We start from the raw sequence: 21,470 nt of genomic DNA on the forward strand, positions 1-21,470 counted from the left end.
CCATCAAAACGTCAACAGATACAGAACTGGAGCACAATGGACAGTGAACTCATCCTCCAATGGGCTACACTGGAAAAGCCTGCTACAATTCTATAGAGATTGCCTAGAAGTCGAGAAAATGAACCTCTCAGTTGCCACCCCGTACATATCGCAATCAAGATTATTATTATTTTGCATATAACGAAACCAGATAAGACGGTAAAATCTCCATGAGAGAGCAAAGGTTTTCCTTCTCGCCGGTATTTGACTGCGCACAATCAATTACCGGGTACACTAACGTAAAAGAAGGTCTTCCCTCATGGTATCAGCGGCCTATCGCGGAGGAAATCGACCCCGTCTACCTTTACTGGAAATTGTTATGTTTACTAGAAATCTCATGTACTTCGATTAGTCCTCCTTCTCCCTAGGCAACGGACTCTAATCAAGATTGTTACTTGTATTTATTAACGTAACCAGAGCTGTTAATTTCGCTTTAATAGTACAACGTATAGGTCAGCCGGAGTTCCGAAGACCCACCACCACCCCTAAACTCGACAATCACTGTACCCCGCTGTCTCCATTGGACGAGTAATTGAAAGAAGCGCGGGTTTCGTGAGCATATTCGGAGCGGATATAGCGGTAAGGCGGCTCGAAAACTCCATTATGAGAATAGTTACTAACTGTCACGGTGTCAGGGGTTGTAATGTCGTTATACGGCCTGGACGAGTCCATTAGGGAGTTGCTCCAATTGGAGTACTTCGAGAAGGACTTCAGCTCCACCGAGTTTATCGAGAATTTAAGCGAGAATCATGAGGGCACTGGTGCCTTGTCGGAAGCCCTGGATCCGAAACCTTACATTCGTACCTTTGAGGCGGCCCTAGGGGAGCTTAAACGACTGCAGGATATTGCCAGCAAGAACGAGGCAAGCGCCAGCAGTGAGGCAGAGCGGGCAGAATTAGAACACAGCCGGAATGTAGTGGGCCTAGGGGACTCTGTCGAGCACACTATGAGTGAGTTTGGGGTTCTGGACGGTTTAATTGGCGATATTGGCGCGGCAACCTCGGGGCTCAGCGATAAGCTCGAAAGGCTCTCTCTGCAGCACGAGCTCGCATCTTCTTCAGCTTTCTTAATTAACTGCTACTTGGCATTTTCAAGAGAGAACAAGTGTCCCGAGCTGGAAAGATTGTGGGAAGGCTCAACAATGTCTCGTAGACGCGTCGCGAATGTGATCCGACAGCTCCAGACCCTGTCCAAACGACTGGAAGGCGTAGGCGGGAACAGAAAGGCCCAGGACAGCATTGATGTGTTTGCCAACAAGTTGGAGAACGACTTGCTGCAGGAGTTCAACCACGCATACTCCACGGCAGATCTGGTAATGATGAAGGAGTCGGCAGATATTCTTACCGACTTCAATGGCGGCGGCAGCGTGGTGCAGTCGTTTGTTAATCAACATGACTTCTTTATTGAGATCAATCAGCTTAACACGAGCGGCGAAGAGTACAATGACCTGTGGGCCAAGCTATCCGACCCTAAGAACGACACTTCAGAATTTGAAGAGATGCTCCAGGCAATCACAGATGAGATTCGAAGCGTAGCTGACACCGAGACAGAAATCATCAGAAAGGTATTTAGGGACCCAGCGGTCGTCCTGAAACCGTTTATCCAGCGTATTTTTGCCCAGCGAATCCAGGACCGGCTAGAAGGATACCTCATGGCGTCGGAGAACATTTCGCTCTTCTCCTATGTCCGAGTACTCCACGTGAGTTACAACAAGGTCGGTGGTCTCGTAAAGAATCTCAAAGAAGCATTTGTGCAGGCTGATGTGGACAAGGAGGGCGAATTAGCATCAATTCTCGACCAGAACTTTGCCGATATCTTTGTCCCTTACATTGAAGACGATCGCTACTTTGACTATGAGAAAAAGAGCCTGCAAGACGTTATTGACTCCATCACTTTCCGGTTTAGGGATTACCACAGCCACAGGAAGCTTACCCGAGAGCAGTCTCTGCTGGGACGGTTCACGTCCTCCTTGGATAAGGATAGTCCGACAAGCGGAGGCGAAAATGTCAATGGCCAGAAGAAAGAGTCCAATAGAATTGGTCAGATTATGGGCTTCGTCAACCGACGTACTGGCAACACTAACCAGAACGGGGGTAGCTCTCCGGTTCAGGCTACACACCCTAGTTCGTTCAGTAATAGCACCAGTAATTCACTCAGTGCCTCGAACGCCAGTCCCTCCGGTGCTGGGACCCGAACTAGTACTAGCATTGACTACGATGAGAGCGATGGTGAGCTCAAGTTTGAAGATCTTCATGCTGCTCTGAAAATGGCTGCCGAGAGCGTTAACCGTGGCCTGGAGCTTGTCGCTTCTCCTTCGGACAACGCTAAGGACGGAAGTGCTATATTAGCTATTCTGCTGGACACTTTGGGTAAGAAATACATAGATGTGGTTCTGGACGATGCCCTCCAAGCCTCTCAGCAGGATTTCAAGTCTGAAGTCGGCCTGGTATATCTTAAGACGATCTCTAAAACCAATGGCGCCATCCAATTGCTGGCCTCCTTCGTCAAGACTGTGCTTCTCCAGACTGTGTCAAGCTCCAGCTCAACGCAGAAGTCCATGGCGACCTCACTCAATCAGTACATCACTTCGGCGGAGACCAAAACCAACCAGATCCTCCAGCAGTCGATTGACCTGGTACTTTCCAAGGTCACATTCATTCTGTCTAAGCAGAAGAAAAAAGATTTCGTGCCCAATGCCGGTTCTTCCAACGATGGTTCGCACTCTCGAGCATCTACTCCGCAGCTGCCTACCGAGACGCAGGCGTGTCGTGACATTGTCAGCTTCATGCAGAGTTTTTATGAAAATATTCAGGAATCTCTCGACGGCGCCAATCTCAACACTGTGTTGATAGAGGTTGGCATTGGCCTTCGTGACCTGGTGATGGAACACATCAAGAAGTTCAATATCAACGCCCCCGGCGCGCTTATTCTTGCCCGCGACATCCAGATGTACCAGGAGGTTGTTGACAGCTGGTCTATCAGCGAACTCAGTGAATCGTACTCCATACTCCACGCCATTGCTAACTTGTATACCGCCCAGCCTCAGGCGATACCGTCTCTTCTCAAGGAGAGCATGGTTTCGCAGCTCAAGCCTTATGTGATACGAGAGTACCTTAGCAGACGGGTGGACTACTATTCTAGCCAGATCAGTAAGATTGTCACTTTAGGTGGCTTCTTCAGCGGTACGGCTGCCCCTGCTGTCACAGCTCCCACGACCGAATCACAAGTGTATGTGAAATACTACCCTATGATGATGCCGCACGTCTAATCAACTAGAGGACTTTTAAGACTATGGGATATAGTGTAAAATATCTAACTTAGCCCTTCCGGGTTTGTATGTTTATATGTATAATGTAACTTGACAATCAATCGTTGGTTGTTGTGTAATATGACTTACTTTAGTAAAAAGCCTAGCAAAGCTCAAGGGTTACCTGTTCGCACTCCTGAGGAGCGTCAGAATGGTTTGCGTAGTATGCGATTTGATCATTGCATTGGAAGAACGTGGTGTCGCCCGTTATTGCAGCAAGCTGGTTGTTGGAGGTAACCTTGAAGTAATTAACAATGATATCCTCCGACACGAAGTTGATTACTGGATATTTGTTGGTCTGAGTGACGGCCATTACCACAGCCTGGTAAGTTGTACCGAACAGGTTGCAGGAAACTGCTCCGCCCGACGGGTCAGAGATTTGGAAGGTTGGGCTTAGGAGTTCGAGAGGTGATGTGCCCGAAGAAAAGCTATTTACGCTTGTGGTGGGATTGGCCATCATGTATGTATTGCCTTGCGACGAGACGACACGAATATGGAAGCTGCTTGAAGCAGCAAGAGCTGCTGATGCAATTGCCGAAAGAATTACAACAAGTATCGCGATCATTGTAACGGCCTTTAGTAAGCGATAGTGTCAGTATTTCTCGATATGAGAATTTAGATTACAATCAGGTAATATCTCTGGTATTATATACTGCAGCTCAGGGGGGGGGGGGGGGAAGGTCAGGGCCATATTACTGCATATTTTTGGCCAATCCTTGGCAGAGAGTGACAGCCAGATCGACAGTGCGGATCCTGGCCATTGGGTTGTACGTACTCTCCTATGCGTAATTTGCAAATAGGGGGGGAGGCCTCACAGAAATGCGTAAAGGATAGGGGGTTCACGAAAAGTTTCTCCTATGCGTAAAATGAAACGAAAGGATAGGGGGGCTACGCAACAGGTCTGCTAGCCGATAAACGGCTATAGTTACTGGTCATTATCCGTTCATCTGGCGTTCTGTCAACTTTTTTCCCCAACCGTTAGCACTTGTCGGTTTAGTTCCAATTCTATTGCTTAGCCCCAGGAGTTCAATTGCTCTGGCATTTCTTTGATCGCCGTCAATCGCCGAGTGTACTGTATATTACAGCAGACACCTGTCGGATCGAGCTATGCGGGACGCAGGAGGTGAAACAGGTACCTACGCGTCCCGCCGCGCATTAAGTGGCAGTAGCTACACGGCTATTTAGAGACGTAAGGGCTTACCCTACTCTATTTTAATTATATAATGTAGGGACAAAGTTAGTATATCCACGATATAGGCCATACCTTGTATGACAGCTATTTAATATCCCGGGTACCGCTATAGCTGCAGCTACAGAACTTCATACACGCACGCGCGCGTCGGTTACATTTGGGTGAAATAACAATATGTTCCAACTGTTATGAATATTTCAGCACGGCTTTTCGTACTTACTATTTAACCGCAGTCCTTGATATGCCGCCAAAATACAAATAACAGTCACAGAAAGTCCCAATACTGCGTGCGCACGGTGAAAAATTTTGGTATATCACAATTTGTCAGCGCCAACCAGTTTCCTCTCTTCACTTACCCCTTCGGCTAGAAAGAAGCATTAGTTTGCAGACGACACCGCTGTTGTAGGCCACTGAAAATGCAGATTTTCGTTAAGACCTTGACCGGTAAGACTATCACCCTTGAGGTGGAGTCTTCCGACACCATTGACAATGTTAAGTCCAAGATCCAGGACAAGGAGGGTATCCCACCAGACCAGCAGCGACTTATCTTCGCCGGTAAGCAGCTCGAGGACGGCCGAACCCTTTCTGACTACAACATCCAGAAGGAGTCCACCCTCCACCTTGTGCTCCGACTGCGAGGTGGTGGTAAGAAGCGAAAGAAGAAGGTCTACACCACTCCAAAGAAGATCAAGCACAAGCGAAAGAAGGTCAAGCTCGCTGTGCTCTCTTACTACCAGGTTGCTGAGGACGGCACTGTCAAGCGACTCCGACGAGAGTGTCCAAAGGACGGTGCTGGTGTCTTCATGGCTAACATGACTGACAAGGTCAACAAGACCCAGCGACAGTACTGCGGTAAGTGCGGTCTTACCTTCTCCCTTGACAAATAAACTGTATAACTTGTAGTATATTTTATTTGCCACAACTCAAATTTTGCAAATGTAGTTTTCAGTCTTGTTCGCGGTAAAGTGAGGTGGTTTGTCAGCATGAAAGAGCACTTCCGGTGGCCAAAACACGTAGGAGAGTCAGTTTCGTCTAAAAGATTTATAGTCTCTTTTATCCAGTACGTTGAGTGCCATTATACTGGAGTGGATGAACTGATTATCTCATAAAACAGGAATGAGTAAACGCATCTAGGGTAATATTGGAAGCTATCATCTACGGTAGTCATACTTTGTCATTCATTCATATGTTAGCCAACAGCTTTTCGGATGATGCAGCTGCATTCACTGTTCAGAATTGCCGTCATATCTTTTGGGCAATGGCCTTTGGTTTAATAAGTGCTAGAGTCAAGTCCTCCGTGAGAAAGGGCTCTCCAATCTCTACTTTTTAGTGCCTGATTGACTTACACTGTACATAGGCTGTTCCTACAATCATTGAGAGATGTTTACTTGACCAATTTAAGGAGGTTTACAATCTTTGACATTTATTGAATATCGAATTAGGAATATCAGTATAGACAAAATGACTACTGACCAATTGTTGGTAAATAATGTTGCTGCGCATTGTACCATGCTAATGTATTCAATTACGGAACAAGCAGTAGTGCTGAACACCGGGGTCATGAAATTCAACACAGTCGGCTTTCCAATTAATACAAGCTGCAGCTTGATAGATTAATCTATGCCTCGTATCGCCGCATTGTAGTTGCAGATCTCTTGGCTATCTCTTGGCTATCCCGCCGTAGAATTACGACCTGTTGCTTCCACTCGTGGTACTCAAAGTACAGCAGGCACCACTATCTCAAATAATTGAGCTAGAAAATCCTTTGGAGACCATAATTCTTACATGAGGTCATATTTATTTCCTACCTGTATAGAATATGAAAAAAAAAATAAAGTGGTACAAAATTGAAATAGAACGCAGTGATGCATGCACAGCCGTACAAGTAGGCTATGCTAAAGTGGCCCTCGAAACAGCAAGAAACGAAGTACCCCAAACATTTGATAATAAAAGTTTAACTATGGGGATAATGATAATAACCCCGCAAGCAAACACATATCAACGCTTAATGGCCGTAAATGCCCCCCGAGCAATATAAACAATGTTTGCCCAGGCAGGGCTGCGTTTATTTAGGTTAGCATGTTCCCAAACGGGACAGAAGCGACCCTTCCTCTTCCGTTTTAGGAAACCGCAGATGCCAAGAAGTCTCACCTGGCTGGGGTTTTTAAGGGACTTCCATTTTGCAGGCGTAAGGGGGATTTCTAGTTTATAACCCATTATCCTTGGAAGAAACCGGAATCAACCTCCAGATTCGTTTTATACGAAATCGACTACTGTTTATAATCTTGTTTCAGTCCGACATCAGGTCCTCCGCTTCGTTTGTTATTTGAACGATATCTGAAATATCAGCATGGCCGATCGAGATCCATTGCTGAGTGGGCCCTTGGGCCGACGCGACCCGTCCTTGAGCAAGAAGATTGAGTCCATCTTCCTGAGCTCCTACGTGAACGCCCTGCTCGTGTTTGTGCCAATTGGCATTGTTTCTGGCGTGCTTGAATGGAGCGCCGCGGTCACCTTTACGACCAACTTCCTCGCTATTATCCCACTGGCAGCTCTCTTGTCGTTTGCGACTGAGGAAATTTCCGAGAAAGTGGGCCAGACGGTTGGTGGCCTGCTGAATGCGACATTTGGCAATGCTGTTGAGCTCATTGTGTCGATTGTCGCGCTGACCAAGGGCGAGATCCGAATTGTCCAGGCATCCATGCTTGGATCCATTCTGTCCAATTTGTTGCTGGTTTTGGGCTGCTGCTTCGTGGCTGGCGGTTACAACCGAGTTCAGCAGAGCTTCAACCAGACTGTGGCCCAGACTATGAGCTCCCTGATGGCCCTGGCCACCTCTTCCCTGCTTATCCCGGCTGCATTCCACGCGACTACGGGCCAGGAGCAGGATGCCCGAGGTATCCTGGCTCTTTCCCGGGGCACTGCAATTGTCCTGCTTATCATCTACGTGCTGTATTTGTACTTCCAGCTCAAGACGCATGCGGCGTACTTTGAAGAGCGGCCGAACGAGGAGGCTGAGGAGAACCGGGAGACCATTCTAAGTGTGCTGGAGGCCTTGGGCTTGCTTCTTGTAGTTACTGTGGTGGTTGGGTTCTGTGCCGACTATTTGGTTGACTCTATCGACTCTGTAGTGGAAGAAACTGGCATGCCTAAGACTTTTATTGGTCTCATTCTCATTCCAATTGTTGGCAATGCGGCTGAGCATGTGACGGCTGTGGTCGTTGCCATGAAGGACAAGATGGATCTTGCTATTGGTGTGGCTGTGGGCAGTTCCATGCAAATAGCTCTGTTTGTGACGCCGTTCCTGGTGGTTTTGGGATGGATCATCGGCCAGCCAATGAGTCTTTACTTTTCGACTTTCGAGACGGCGGTGCTGTTTGTTGCTGTCTTCATTTGCAATTATCTTGTTTTGGACGGTGAGTCGAACTGGCTTGAGGGTGTTATGCTTTTGGGCACCTACACCATTGTCGCCATTGCGTTTTTCTTCTACCCGGAGTAGTGGGGGCACACCATTGTCACCATTACGTTTTTACTTCTACCCGGAGTAGCTTTGCGTATTGCTGTAACTGGTGGCAGCTACATATTATCATTAGGACTTTATTATTGTTCCCTACCTACGTTCAGTAGTCCTATATTACAGTAAGAACTTTTGTTAGGAGCTACTATTCATCATTACGTTTTTACTTCTACCGGGAGTAGCTTCGCGCATTGCTGTAACTGGTGGCAGCTACATACTATCATTAAGGCTTTATTATTGTTCCCTACTTACGTTCAGTAGCCCTATGTTACAGCAAGAACTTTCGTTAGGAGCTGCTATTCATTGGGGGGTACAGTACTACCACCTTATAGTATGTTATTCATTAAAGGCCATTATATTCTTCGCTCGGGGATACATGCATTACGCTCATTGAATAATATTTTCGCTATTCATTAACGTTGTTCAATTAGGAGGCGCAATACAGTAGCAGGGTGTATACGTACTTACTCATGAATGCGCCACGCACCATACGGCTATGATGCAGAGTACACTAATTCTTTCATGCGTTGCGTATAAACACTACGTATCCAAGTACATTGCATGGCACCGCAGGTGTATTTATCTTAACAACGGGTGTACCGATGAGGCCTCCCATAAAATGTCGTAGTTTTGGCTCAGTCAATGAATGACTTCCCCATATGTTTCAATCCTATAAACTCACTTATGGTACCACGTAACAGTTACTGAATGATTTCTCTATATGTTTCAATCCTGTAGACTCACTCAGCCTCTAAAGACCAATAGTCTACGTAATCAATCCTGTATTGCCACACCAATTCAACACATATACTGCAGCGAAGTACTTTGAAAAAAAAAAACTCATGTATTCGGATCGTACCGTACACTCGCATTAGTGAGGCTGAGACAGGAACATGCACACTCTCGTCACTGTCCCGTTGGACTCGACTCGCCAAGCTTCCAAGATCCATTCTAGCGAATTCAAAAGCCGATCATTGCTCTCTCACCACAATAGATACTGTCTCTTTAAGCTTTAATCTCCAAAGTCGCCAACTTCCTTTATCTTTTGTATATAATATTCCATATGGACCGTAATAACACCGATAACCCTCCGATGAGAATACAGGTAGTGGGGCTTAGATACGGCGCCGCAGGGCTTAGACCGGTGAGACCCCCGTCGACCTCCGACGACGTATTCGGGCAGATCTTCTGCGAAGTATGCGGCTAAAGGTCTCGAATACGGCTGAATCACGCCCCGCCATGCATAGATACCAATCGACAGGGCAGTGAAAGTACCCTAGTGGAATCTAAGCGTGTAGCGGACAAAGATATAAGGATCCAATAGACCGCTCGAAGTTTGCTCCCTCCTTCATTCTAATACTGAAGCGCGAGCGTGAAAAAATGGGGTTTAAAGATGTCAATGAAGGAGCAGCGGCAGTGACGTTTCTTGTGCTGTACGTTCTGCTCATACCATTCGCCTTTTATGCAGTCTCCCAAAAAGGCTTAAAGTCGCCCTTTACTACAGTCGCGTTCTTCGTGCTGATTCGAATTGGCGCCCAGCTGAGCGGAGTCGGGTTTGCTGTGGTCGGCTATGAAAACCTGAATTGGCTCATTGCGTACCTTATTCTGGGAGCTGAGGGCTATTTCATGCTCATCCTGACCTGTATGTACTTCTACTGCCACAGTGAGCTCATAAAGTATGGCCGGAGCTTCTTCAGACCGACCATCGCTCAGTGTCAGCAAATGGCTAGAGAATCCGGGCGGTCTCCTAGGTTCTACAAGATGACCTCATGGGCCGGCATCTTCCATTGGCTTTTGATTCCGTCCAACGCACTCGTCATTGCCGGCGGTTCGATGCTCGCTGGCGTGAATTTCAACGCCCCGGACGCAGCAAGCAAAGTTCACACCGCCAAAGTGCTGAGAGGAGTTGGTCAGGCCATGTTTGTACTCCTCAATCTGGTTTCCGGCCTCCTGGCTATTTACCTCATCAAGTACAAGAAGATCCGGACCTATATGATGTACGCGTTGCTCGCTGCCTGGCCGTTCCTGTTCATTCGGGGTATTTTTGGACTTCTCTCGGTATTTATTAGCGACATCAACTACTTTGATTTGCACAACTATACGGCAAACGGCATCTCGCCACGATTTATTGCCTGTGAGTACGTCCTGGCTACTAGCATGGAGTACATCGCCGCCTGTCTCATCCTCTCCACCTACTATATCAAGAACCCTTACAAGAAGAGTCTTGACCATTACAACCTGATAGCCACTGACACTGTTGAGTTGACCGGTGATAAGCAGAAACCTACCACTAGTAGCGGTATCAGTGACGTTTAAAGGTTCTGCACTTTGGATAACAAGAGCTAGAATAATTTTTAATTCATTAATGACTTGTCTCAGCGATTTCGCCAACACCTGTTTAAGTGGACCAAAGCGCTTAATTAATTTACTAATCCTTTGATTAAGATTTGTTGTCCGTTGCCTTCTTGTCAAGGCACGATTCAAATCAGATAAACCTTTAAAAATGCTATTTACAAGAGCTTCGAATCTCAGTATGTGTTACTTATCGTTTATTGTATAGTTGAATATATCACGTAAACTTTGCTAGAGTACCGGTAGTAGAAATTTATAATTACTCCTCGTAGGGAATTTCACCCTGCGGCGTCAATCGAGCAAGATGTCGCCGCTCATTGGTGTCCCAGTCGTAGAGAGCAGAGTGGATGGCCCTTCGGTTATCCCAGACAACAACGGTTCCGGGAGCCCATTTGACTCGGGCCTGGAGATCAATGCTCTTGCCAACGTAGTCGTACAGGAAATTGAGAATAACATCGGACTCCTCCTTCTTGAAACCCACAATTGAACGAGTGAACTGGTCATTGATATAAAGGGCCTTCTTCTTAAGAGTCGGGTGAGTTCGGACTACTGGGTGAACATTGGCAACTGGAGCTCGTCGGACGTGGTAGCCAGCCTTTATTGCGTCCTGATACTGCTCGTAGCCAGAGTGGTAAGCCTTCAGACCGTGGAGACGAGACTTGAACCCGTCGGACAATCTCTCATAGGCCTCAATCTGGTCAGCAAAAACAGTATCGCCACCGCTGCTTGGACCGTCCAGAAGGTACAGGAAAGTGGTCGATGGAGGCTGCTTCTCGTAGCTCACATCACTATGCCATCGCACAGAAGAGATGTAATCCTCAAACACCTTTGGTCGGCCGGTGGTAGCAGCTCGATGGACCAAGTGGATTTCGGGGTGTCCCTTCGGCGCTGCCGAAGCTGGATGTACGTGGAGAGGGCCAAAGTACTCACCAAATTTCTTAACTTCATCGAGGCTGAGCTTGGCAAGGTCTTGATCCCGGAATGCCACTACACCACGCTGAGCTACGAAGAGAGCCAATTCGTCCTTGCCTTGATCGGAGAGTTTGGAAAGCTGGATGCCCTTGACTTCGGATCCAAACTTTGGAGTCAATTCAGTGACTTCAACACCCTCTTTGAGCAGGTTAGGGAAAGATGGATCGGCATTAAGCCCTGGTTCTTTGGGTTCAAATTCCTCTAGTGGAGGGAAATTGTACTTGGTGTCCCATTCCGGGATGTACTGGGGATAGCTGTACTTGGCGAGTTCTTCTTCTCCAGTCACTGCAATAATACCATTCTTGTTCTCCAGCTTACCGCTGTCATAACCGCCGCCTCGACGATTGCTACCAGATCCATAGTAGTTGGCTGGCTTGGGAATTGTTTCGGTCTGAGTAGGAGGTGCCATTTTATCAATTGATGAATTGCTGTTGAGATAGGGGTAAATGGGGCTACAATCATGATGTATTTATACTTTTCGCAACAGCTTGAATTCAAGTTTGAGAACAGACCACTTTTTTGCAATATATTCGGACTTGCTAATATGTCCGATACTGTACAACAAATTTCTGTAGATATTAGTAATACAAATTACTGTCTCCACCATAGATAGTCGTTGAGATTGATTCTCCAGGTTTTAAGTGATCGGCATTGATCTCAGACATGGCTCATAACCGGCGCGGAGTGCGTGATAGCACAAACACATTTCGTAATCAATCCAACGTTTCACGTATCTCGGATATATATTGGAACGATGTACCGATAATACTCCATACGTGGTTCCACCTCTATAAAATTAGTGGGGCACAGTATCGTATGACATTTTTGGTGGGATAAATTTATCCGGAGCACGTCATTGTATTGTGTGCGAATTGAAGCGTATGCTGCCCTAATATTACCGGTAATACCGTACAGTATCAAATTGCATTTGAACCCACTTGTTGGTCGAATTTGCGCAGTGGGAACCTGCAAGGGCCCGTAAAACTACTTTCGAAATTCCTAAGTTTTAAACTAAGTGTACCGTATTATACCTAACATGTCGGTAACAGCGACTCAGGTCAAAACGGTTACGAACAACTTTGGACAGCTCGGGGAATTGGTTTGGGCAAGATGGTGGAATGGATGGAGATTACCATTGGTGAGGAGAAGCTCAGGTATTGGCGCAAGCGCCCTCCATGGAAGAAGCCCAAACTCAAAAGCGCGGAACGCTTTAGGAAGAAGAACAGCGAACTGCGAAGAACCATCCGGGAGGAGCTGGTCACTGAGTGGGAGGCTGCTTTTAGCAGCAATAAAGCGGGTAGACACTACCGTCAGGTAGGTTGCGCGTTTTATCCCACTAAGAAGGCCAACCCTCTCTCGCATTTTATGAAAGCAGGCTCCCGTCACACCCTCAGCATGGCCGTGCAGTTGAGAACAGGATTTGGGGCGTTTGGAGCATACTTTTATAAAATCAACAACAACACACAGAGCTGGGAATGCTCGTGTGGCGAATTTGAAACGGTCGAACATATCCTGTTGCAGTGCGCTGACTACGAGGACCAGCGTGGGAAGTACTTCAATTCCTTGCCAGATCTCAGCCTTCGGACCCCGCTCAATACGAAGGAGGGCCTGATAGTGGTGGCTGATTTCTGGGACACCATACCGCGACAAACTCATTAGATGGATTCCCACAATTGGGTGGCTGGCACAGGTCTTTTCCCCGATATTTTGCGGGAGCGGTGTCATCTATGATGTTCCACCTGTTCTTGCTCTAGAAGAAAGGGCTTTCCCTCGTGCCATTAGCGCCTCGGCGCTGAGGAAATCGGCCCCATCAACCAAATGTTTTTGACTTTCATTGATTTGTTATAATATGTTGAAATGTCTGCTCAGCGGACAAATGAACCGTCGAAAGCACTCAAGCGTAGGCCAAAATAAGTGCCAGAGGAGCCACAGATGAATAACAAGATCATTGATACCCTAATTAGGAGCTATGGTGCCCTGAAACTCGGCAAGGTAAACTACCAGACAGGATCATGAATTTTTTCATCGCTTTTACTTGAAATACTGGTGATTCCACCAAATGCGCATCAAATCAAAACTCCCGGTGGCCCAGTTGGCTAAGGCGCGAGACTGTAATGGAATCGATTACGATAATATTGTAATCTTGAGATCGGGTGTTCGACTCACCCCCGGGAGATCACGCTTCATGAGCGCATGCAAATGCTCGATTGCAATGCATATATCGGTCGAGTTTACAACAATATTGATTCGAACGTACTCATTGCAATCGATCGAGCTCGCGCGCGCGCGAGCCCCAATTGCAATATTAATTTTTGCCGCGGCCGGCCGGCCGGCCGCGCGCGCGCGCGCGAGCTATAGCGCTCTCGAGATATCGATCTATCCATATGGTACCGCGCGCGGACATGCATGCATATCCATGGTGGATCGATCGATATATATATATCGATCCGACGCGTCATGAGTTACCGGGTAATTTTATAATTAATTTATATATAATATGTAATTGCAATTTTTCCGTATATATATACACGCGTGTGCAACTTCAGCTAGCGGGGCGGAATTCTTAAGGCAAAAATTTAACCTGACGGCCGCCTGCATGCAAAGCGACGCGTATAGACATTGCTGGCGCGCTCGATCGATCGCGATCGCGCGCGAGCTAACTCGGATATTAATTATAATTAATATATAGCCACCGGCCGAATTAATTAATGCATGCTTGCATCACGTATAGATATATGGCTGCCTCTTACGTAGGCCTTCAAACCACTTCGCCACACGCACCGGCGGTGGTCTCCGCGGAAAAACAAAACTGCAAGGTGGGAATGCGTAGGAGGTAAATATAGGGGATGGACGCGGTTTTTATCTCGTTTAAATTGCTTGGTTAATCATGAATATTGGGAGAAGAATGCTATCGACCTCTAAGGTCCTGAAGGAATACCTTGTGATTGTAAAAGACCGTCCGAATGTCCTTGAAAAGCGACTGGAGATCCGCCCTGAGCATTTCAGCAATATCAAGGTCACTCGGCAGCAACAGCCGGGAGTCTTTACCAGCGGAGGCGGGCTTCTCTCCGAGAGTCCGACGGAAGGTACTTCTCCAAGCTTCGCTGGCTCCATGCTTACCATCCGGGCCAATTCCAAGGAAGAGGTTAAGGAAATCCTGAAGAAGGATGTCTATTACAAAATGGGCGTCTGGGACGTAGACAACGCTGAGATTTACAATTTCCTTCCTGCTTTCAGAGATGCCAAAGACCTGCCAGAAAAGCTCTTCTTCAATTGATTCGTTAATGTCACTATAAGAAATGTTCTATGTAGAACTATAGCAGCTGTCGCGATCGACGCGTATATACGCCTAGTTATATATGCGATACTAATTTCTATGGCGTCAATAGCAATGATATGTGAAGTGGCCATCTTCACAATTTGAAAAAAGAGCTCTGGATAGCCACCATTCGATTGTGGACGCCTAAATCTGTGAATAAATATTCAATCAAATGCATTAAATAGTTAATATATAAAACAACTTTTATATCCAAATCAAGCCTTTCCAGTTTTTATGCATGGTCGTTAAATTATAATTCGCCAGTGAGAATTGCCTCGGTGATATAGTTGATGTAATCTCGCTTGGAGTGCAATCGGACACCAAACTTCGCCTCCAATTGCTGCCTAATGCTCTTCTTAGTAACAGTCATAAGGTCAGCGGTGCGCAGAATCTCTCGAACCTCATTAGTAATTTGCTCGTCCGTTGGAAGATTTTGCTGTGGAGTAGCGCTACCTCGGAGCATAGACATCTCTACGTCTCCGGCATAGCTGTGCCTCATGGTACCAGACATCATAGTGTTACTTCGATGGCCGTACGCCGAGGCAACTTCGCTAGGAACAGCAGACATTGGCCGAGAAATAGGCATCGAGTATTCAGTAGCTGGTCGGTGATGCATCGGCATGGAATACTGAGACTCCGTACCAAGGCCAAACTGAGATGATCGCCCAGCCATAGACATGGTCTCTTCTTCGAACTGGTTGTTTTGGGGGTGCCATCCCTGTGCCTGATAATCCTGCCATCGCTGCATAGGAATTTCGCTTGGGTCAAACTTGCCCTCGCTAGACACAATGATCTTATTGCCCTTCTCTCCCATGACGACTCGAGTGTTACCCCAGGAAAAGTCATCCATGTACCAGAATGCATATAGAGGAAGACCAAGGGAAAACACCGGCAAGGCCAAGAGGTAAACAAACATCCAACCAATCATTTCCCATCGTCGTCGGAGCAAGAAGATGAGGGCCTGCAAGCCGTAAATTGCACCCAGCATAACAATAGACGTGATTGGAATATCGCTAGTGTCGTGAGCAATAAGATAAACCAGGTATGCCAGATATGCAATCGTGACCGGCTGAATAATCGTCGAAAACAAATCGATGATGACAATGAATCGCATCGAGAAGCAGCAGAAACCACACATGTTGCTCATTGGCGCGAGCTCAATAAAGTTGTGCACAGTAGAGTTGATCCATCGTCGTCGCTGTGACAGGAAAACAGACCATGTGCCTGGAGCAATGGTCCAAGCCTTTGCGTGTCGATAGAACTTCGTCTTGAACCGATTATTGTGTTTGAGCATTAGAGTCGTCAGGTATCGATCTTCACCCAAATGTAACAAGTTCTTCACGTGAAGGGTATCCACTCTATTCTCAGCATAGCCGTTGACAATGGCGTTCGAAATAAACAGTGGCTTTCCAGAACCAGTTTCGTAAACTCGGAAGAGCGTGAAGCAACCAGGTAAACAGGTGACGGATCCAAACAGAGATTCAAATGCCTTAGCCAAGTTGTGGGAAATATAGTATTCATAGACTTGCATCATGGTAACCATTGAACTCTTGGCGTTAGAGAGCTCGGTTTCACCACAAATAGCTTGAATTTTCGTGTCGTTAATCATCTGTCCAATCAACTGGGACGCGGCATCCGGCGCAACCATTGTATCAGCATCAGTCTGCAAAATGTACTCGTAGTAACCTGGATTCACCCCAATAATGTCCTGAATGTGGTGGTACAGTTCAAGCTCCAGTGGGCTCATAGGTAGACCATAGTGAACTCTGTTCAAGAACCTCATAAGAAGCATCTGAGAGTCTCGCTTACCTCGGTTACCAGGTCGGTTAATCTCTGTCGGCTTACCAACTTTAACAACAACAACATATGGCACAATGTGACCTTGAACCTCATACAGACCAGAGTACACCTTGCCCATATTGTGTTGCTTCGCGCCTTCACCAAGAGATTCGAACGAGAGCGCTTGTGGATCATCGGTTGGGTTGTGGTTGAGGATATCAAGCACAATTCGTGGAGTAGGCTTGTCATTACCAGCACCAACAATCATACCGTCACAGATAACAAAGAGTAACTTTCGCTTGTCATCGTACTTCATCCGCGCCAGAGAATCAATGGCTCGACGAAGCGATTCTTCATCTTCGGTATAAGCAGGAACCTGGCAAATGATAAACCGGTCGAGCTCCTCTGGTTTATTATTGCGACTGAACTGAAGCGCAGCAAGGAACTTGAATGCGATAATTGCCACCACAAAGCAGGTAATAGCGAGGAGGAAATATCGCGCAAATTGACATTTGAACGAGTCCCGCGTATCCAGTTTACCAATCATAAACACGTTCTTCAGACACCGCTCAACCTCAAACTTCTCATCTACGTCCAAATCCAGCTCATTAAATCGTTTAGTAATATCTTGACCACTAAACGATTGGAACAAATCGGCGACAGCCGGTTGCATAAACTGTGTGTCAATATCCTGGGGTGTTGCCTTGCCTGGAGGCGCTTGGATCGATATCTCGTCATTCACGTAAGTAGTGAAGTCGTACACATAGCCATTCAGCGACGCTATGTATGACTGCTGCTTCGTCACCAAACTCTTGATGACCTTGGGTGTATATCCAACATAGGCTTTTCGATAGTTCTGATTCAGGAATTTCATCTGCTCCAAGTACCAGTACGGTCGCGAGTCATTGGTGAAATACCGGAAGTCATGGTACTGAGCGTTATCATCGGTGTAGTTCTTGGCATCTCCGTAAACAAGATACGGGGAGATCGTCTTATTCACACCAGAACAGAGTGCGCTGAGCTGGATCGGGAATATATCAGTTGAATCCTTACCACCATACTTGAGTACATCCTCAGTGGGCACAATTGGGGGATAATGAGAAGGCGCAAAGTGTGTCAGATCAAACACGATTCCGCGGATTGAGGTATAAGTCTTGTCGGGCATAAGGTCATAAGAATATTGAGTCAGCTCCTGCGGCGACAAAACATCCTGCAATGGGCAGATGAGGATAGGGAAGCCAATCAGGAACAGCACACAAGCAATGCAAGTAAACCAAATCATGAGGTTGATTGCGAGCTTTTCCCGCCATGCGATTCGAACATCCTTACGCGGCAACTTGCCAAAGACTCGAATAAAGAAGTCTGGAATCCACCAAGTCCAAACCCACACCAGGAACATCCATCGCTTACGCGACCCAGAAATGGGGACCTCGTCAATCTGGTCCTGCTCATCTTCACCAATCTCCTTAGTGTGGATATACTGGTCGCGATTGACGGACTTGGAATCAGCAAAGCGGAACATATCACCCATAGTGGCTGCGCCCAAGGACTTGGTCTCAGGATCAAAGTAGAACCCTTCATTCTCAGAATACTGGTGATTGTACGGCTCTTCGCTGGCGGTCAGGTACTTCTGTTGGGCATTTTCAGCAAAGGACATCTTGGGATCAGAGAGCTGGAGCCAGGCATTTTCTGAAAGGAAAATACCAGTGAGGCCAATTCGTGCATCTCGCTCTGGCCATGGCTTAGTGGACACAATGTTAATGACTTGGTCTCGCTCGGGCAGATCGCCAATGGCCGTATTCTGTTCGCTATTAATGTCAGAGTTGGCCAGAGTCAAGAACTCATTGAACGGCAAGAACATCGAGAAGTCATTGTTCTTGACGCGTCGAGCGATTTCGGGGATACCAAATGCCTTGATCTGCTGACGTACGCATCGAGCATCAAACGACGAGGTTAGTCTGTGGTCGTTTGGCTTGAGGCAGATAACGAAGTATGGGTTAGCGCCTTCAAATGAGTCGATCAAGCTGTCGACAGCATAGAGGAACTGGCCCGATGCATCTCGCCGTGACGACCCTCGCTTCTTTTTGGCAGGCGCCGCATTAGGTCGTCGAGCGACGGATGGCTGTCGCAAAGGCTTAGAGGACAGGTGTGCCTGGACTACAGTGTTTTGGTTGCCAAAAGTAGAGTCCACCACTGCCGAAGAAGAGAACACGGCCTTGAGGAAGTCGGACGAAGAGGACGAGGTGAAAAGAGAAATGATATCGCCAGAAATGCTCTCAGCGTTAGAGCTAAGCAGGTTCTCAGTCGAGTACTCCACTTCTCCGGCAAAATGTTTAATGGAGAAACTCCGTCGCGACGGAGTGCAGTCAATGACCGGGTTCTTGTCGAACCGCTTCTGAAGAAGAGAAATGACTTGCGACTCCTCCTTGTTGCGTCGTGAGTAGTCGTCGAGAACGGCCAGCAGGCCCTGGGACGGCCTAAACAGCGTTCGCACCGTATCCTTGTTGTCAAAGTACTCGGTGGATGGGATGACCACCTCCTCCGAGCTGAATTTATCGAGCGGCGTCTCAAAGTACGAGTCGAGCATAAAGTGATAGAGCAGTTCATTGGCCGAGTTATGCAGTAGCTTGTCAAGAGTTGGCACAGCAGACGAAATGGTGAACCCTGGGAAGTCAACGACCTTGATGGTAGAGTCTACGAGCGAGTCCATCTCGTCGGTCCAGGTGGATCGGGCCTGAGAGAGCCTCGAGTTGATCTTCTCCATGATCCACGCAAACAACAGGGTATACAGAGCCCGGGCCAGCTCATCTGCGTTCTCCCTGGCGCCCTTCTGGTCGAGGACGAGTGTGACTCGGTCCTTGCCAATGGTCACCGTCTTGTACGATAGGGTCGTCTCGAGCACATCGGCCCTCACTCCGAGGAACGACGCGATGCAGGAGAGGATATCAGTGTTGGTAACCTCAATGGCGTTGGAGTTGGTGCCGTCGGCGCCCGTGGAGCGGAACGAGACCTGGCCAATGTGGAGAATGGCGGCGAGAATCTGGCAAATGTTGGCAATGTCGGCTCGCGAGAACTCCAAGTTCTTGAGGGCCGTCTTGAGCTGCTTGAAACGCTGTTTGTCGTCAATGCCCACCCTCAGCTGCGTGTGATGCCCCAGGTATCGGTATCGTGAGCTGGCGACTTCAGTGAGCGCCAGGTGCTCCCGTTCCGATTCTGAAGTTCCGGATACGAGGTAGTAGAACACGTGGTAGTTACGCTCGGCAGTTGGTACTTTAGTGATTCGAGCTCGCTCGAGGCGGTATTCAAGAATGGACGCGCCGATAAGCGTTGTGTCGGCGGAGTACTGGAACTCAATCATGTTACCAGCCCGCGAAGCCGATAGGGAGGATGCAGTTTTGGTGGTCGTGAATGCAGAAAAGACGAAATCAGCATGATTGATCTTAGCCGACAATGGGTTGTTACTCAGGGCTATATTCACACACGTTAGTATCATCCTTCATAATTGGGGGCACCCTAAATGGTTGGAGGCACTTACTGAGAAGGTGAGAAACCAAGGAGTCTCTGAATTCGGTCTTGCCGGACCCGCATTCGCCAATGAAGAGAACAACTTGGGATTCTCCGCGTTTGGTCAATCGGTTGTAGACGCGGGCGGCGAGGTCCTTAAACGTCTGATCCTGGTTGATGTCGAATGGCTGGAAGGTATTAAGCGCAATCAGGGTGGCCGAGGAGATGCTAACAAACGGGAGCCCCTGGTGGTACCGTGAGGCAATGTGCGAAGTCAGGGCATGATCCGTCAGGGAGTTTGCTGGCAGGACGCTAAGGTCCATTGCCAAAGACTGTGGAGGCATAGCTAGATCTTCCTACGTATATCACCACAGCAAAAGTGTGAAAAAAGATCGAACTAAAAAAATTGCCAATCAAGTGACACTTTTACTGGTTAGTCTTTCCGATATATCCTGGAGGGGTTTCTGCCTTACCAAGTGTGTTTATACTCAACGAATGTGTTGTCCAGATCGTGTAATAAGTGGTAACACGGCAATAAATTTAACGATAGAAACGAAATGATGGCCAGCGATGGGAAAAGTCGTTAATATGGCGAGGCCAAAAAATAAACGCCAGGTCGTTTAGATCAAGATAAATTTAGGAGAAAGAAAGAGAGAGAGAGAGAGAAAGAGACCGTGCGCGAAAAAAGATGCAGCAGTTAGCGTAATCACAATCTCTCTTGTTACACAGGTACGGCGAAAAAGAATGCCTCGAATATTTCCAAATGCCCCACGATAAACAATCTGCCAATACCCACTACTACTACTACTACTACACAAGCTCTGGATTCTTCCCAGGGTAAACTTTGACACCTCGAGTGGCAAAAGTCAATTCGAATCCCCAGAGCTTAACACCGTCGAATGGTTTTTGGTTGTGGTGGTTTACGAGAATATTCGGTATAAGGGGGGAAAGGAGGCGGGCGGGCCAGTGTAGTCGCTTTGATGTGTCTAAACACGAGATCTAAAACATGGGTGCTGCCTGGAAAAAAAATAAAAAACAACGCAGCGCCACTAAATTTAGCGCTTGTACCTCTCCCCCTTAGAGTAAATCTAATTGGACCAGGATGTACGCCATCGGGCGCGCGCGCGTCAGTTACGCGTTGGCAAAAATAGAAAAAGGGCGATCGGCGTGTATACCGTGCTTGCAGCTACACTCACCTGCAGTCCGTACAAAAGAATGTGGTAGGTCTACAGCTGCATTGCATGGCATCTTAAGTACGTAGATCCAACCCACGAACAAATGAGCTGTTCAATTCTTTGATAATCCATATTCCAGGGAAGCAGCAGGTTCTTTGTCGATTGATTGTAATGCGGTGAAGCGGATAAAGCGATAGCGGTAGTAGGCAATTGTGTAGTATAGGTTGGATGACGAATATATAGACATTCCGTGTGCATCGCCTGGTGTGTTCAATAAACAATGTTCCACACGTGCAAACTTGCCTTTAATTACA

The 21,470-nt window shown here is 47.4% G+C and overlaps 7 protein-coding genes, 1 non-coding gene and 1 pseudogene across 9 annotated transcripts, besides 1 other annotated feature; 7 read left to right on the top strand and 2 right to left on the bottom strand.

The window, feature by feature from the left end:
• Positions 1-556: 556 nt before the first annotated feature.
• Positions 557-3,307, top strand: SEC10 (exocyst subunit SEC10; the record flags this gene model as incomplete). Its single annotated transcript, XM_076685245.1, has 2 exons — positions 557-618; positions 675-3,307. The coding sequence occupies exon 2, from the start codon at positions 683-685 to the stop codon at positions 3,305-3,307; it is 2,625 nt and encodes an 874-aa protein (XP_076540445.1). The 5' UTR covers positions 557-618; positions 675-682.
• A 1,647-nt stretch (positions 3,308-4,954) lies between these two features.
• Positions 4,955-5,425, top strand: RPS31 (ubiquitin-40S ribosomal protein eS31 RPS31 fusion protein; the record flags this gene model as incomplete). Its single annotated transcript, XM_076685246.1, has 1 exon — positions 4,955-5,425. One exon carries the CDS (start codon positions 4,955-4,957, stop codon positions 5,423-5,425), a length of 471 nt encoding a protein of 156 aa, XP_076540446.1.
• A 1,463-nt stretch (positions 5,426-6,888) lies between these two features.
• Positions 6,889-8,037, top strand: VCX1 (Vcx1p; the record flags this gene model as incomplete). Its single annotated transcript, XM_076685247.1, has 1 exon — positions 6,889-8,037. The coding sequence occupies one exon, from the start codon at positions 6,889-6,891 to the stop codon at positions 8,035-8,037; it is 1,149 nt and encodes a 382-aa protein (XP_076540447.1).
• Positions 8,038-9,435: 1,398 nt separating this feature from the next.
• Positions 9,436-10,371, top strand: TRVA0_023S00364 (uncharacterized protein; the record flags this gene model as incomplete). The annotated part of the gene is made up of 1 exon (XM_076685248.1): positions 9,436-10,371. The coding sequence occupies one exon, from the start codon at positions 9,436-9,438 to the stop codon at positions 10,369-10,371; it is 936 nt and encodes a 311-aa protein (XP_076540448.1).
• A 295-nt stretch (positions 10,372-10,666) lies between these two features.
• JLP1 (TauD/TfdA dioxygenase family protein) lies at positions 10,667-11,788 on the bottom strand (the record flags this gene model as incomplete). The annotated part of the gene is made up of 1 exon (XM_076685249.1): positions 10,667-11,788. The coding sequence occupies one exon, from the start codon at positions 11,786-11,788 to the stop codon at positions 10,667-10,669; it is 1,122 nt and encodes a 373-aa protein (XP_076540449.1).
• A 689-nt stretch (positions 11,789-12,477) lies between these two features.
• TRVA0_023S00408 lies at positions 12,478-13,038 on the top strand (annotated as a pseudogene). Its single transcript has one exon. A coding segment is annotated over exon 1 (561 nt).
• Positions 12,478-13,038: a mobile genetic element.
• Positions 13,039-13,456: 418 nt separating this feature from the next.
• Positions 13,457-13,555, top strand: tRNA-Tyr(GTA). The gene is made up of 2 exons: positions 13,457-13,495; positions 13,519-13,555. It is a non-coding gene; the product is annotated as a tRNA-Tyr (tRNA).
• Positions 13,556-14,284: 729 nt separating this feature from the next.
• On the top strand, positions 14,285-14,656 carry TRVA0_023S00452 (YciI family protein; the record flags this gene model as incomplete). Its single annotated transcript, XM_076685250.1, has 1 exon — positions 14,285-14,656. One exon carries the CDS (start codon positions 14,285-14,287, stop codon positions 14,654-14,656), a length of 372 nt encoding a protein of 123 aa, XP_076540450.1.
• A 292-nt stretch (positions 14,657-14,948) lies between these two features.
• On the bottom strand, positions 14,949-20,916 carry TRVA0_023S00474 (uncharacterized protein; the record flags this gene model as incomplete). The annotated part of the gene is made up of 3 exons (XM_076685251.1): positions 20,455-20,916; positions 20,013-20,404; positions 14,949-19,945 (listed from the first exon to the last, which is right to left on the bottom strand). Exons 2-3 carry the CDS (start codon positions 20,302-20,304, stop codon positions 14,949-14,951), a joined length of 5,289 nt encoding a protein of 1,762 aa, XP_076540451.1. The 5' UTR covers positions 20,305-20,404; positions 20,455-20,916.
• Between the last annotated feature and the right edge of the window lie 554 nt (positions 20,917-21,470).

The sequence above is a fragment of the Trichomonascus vanleenenianus genome, assembly GCF_965637985.1.
Source record: "Trichomonascus vanleenenianus strain CLIB 3782 genome assembly, contig: TRVA0_023S, whole genome shotgun sequence".
Taxonomy (NCBI): domain Eukaryota; kingdom Fungi; phylum Ascomycota; class Dipodascomycetes; order Dipodascales; family Trichomonascaceae; genus Blastobotrys; species Blastobotrys vanleenenianus.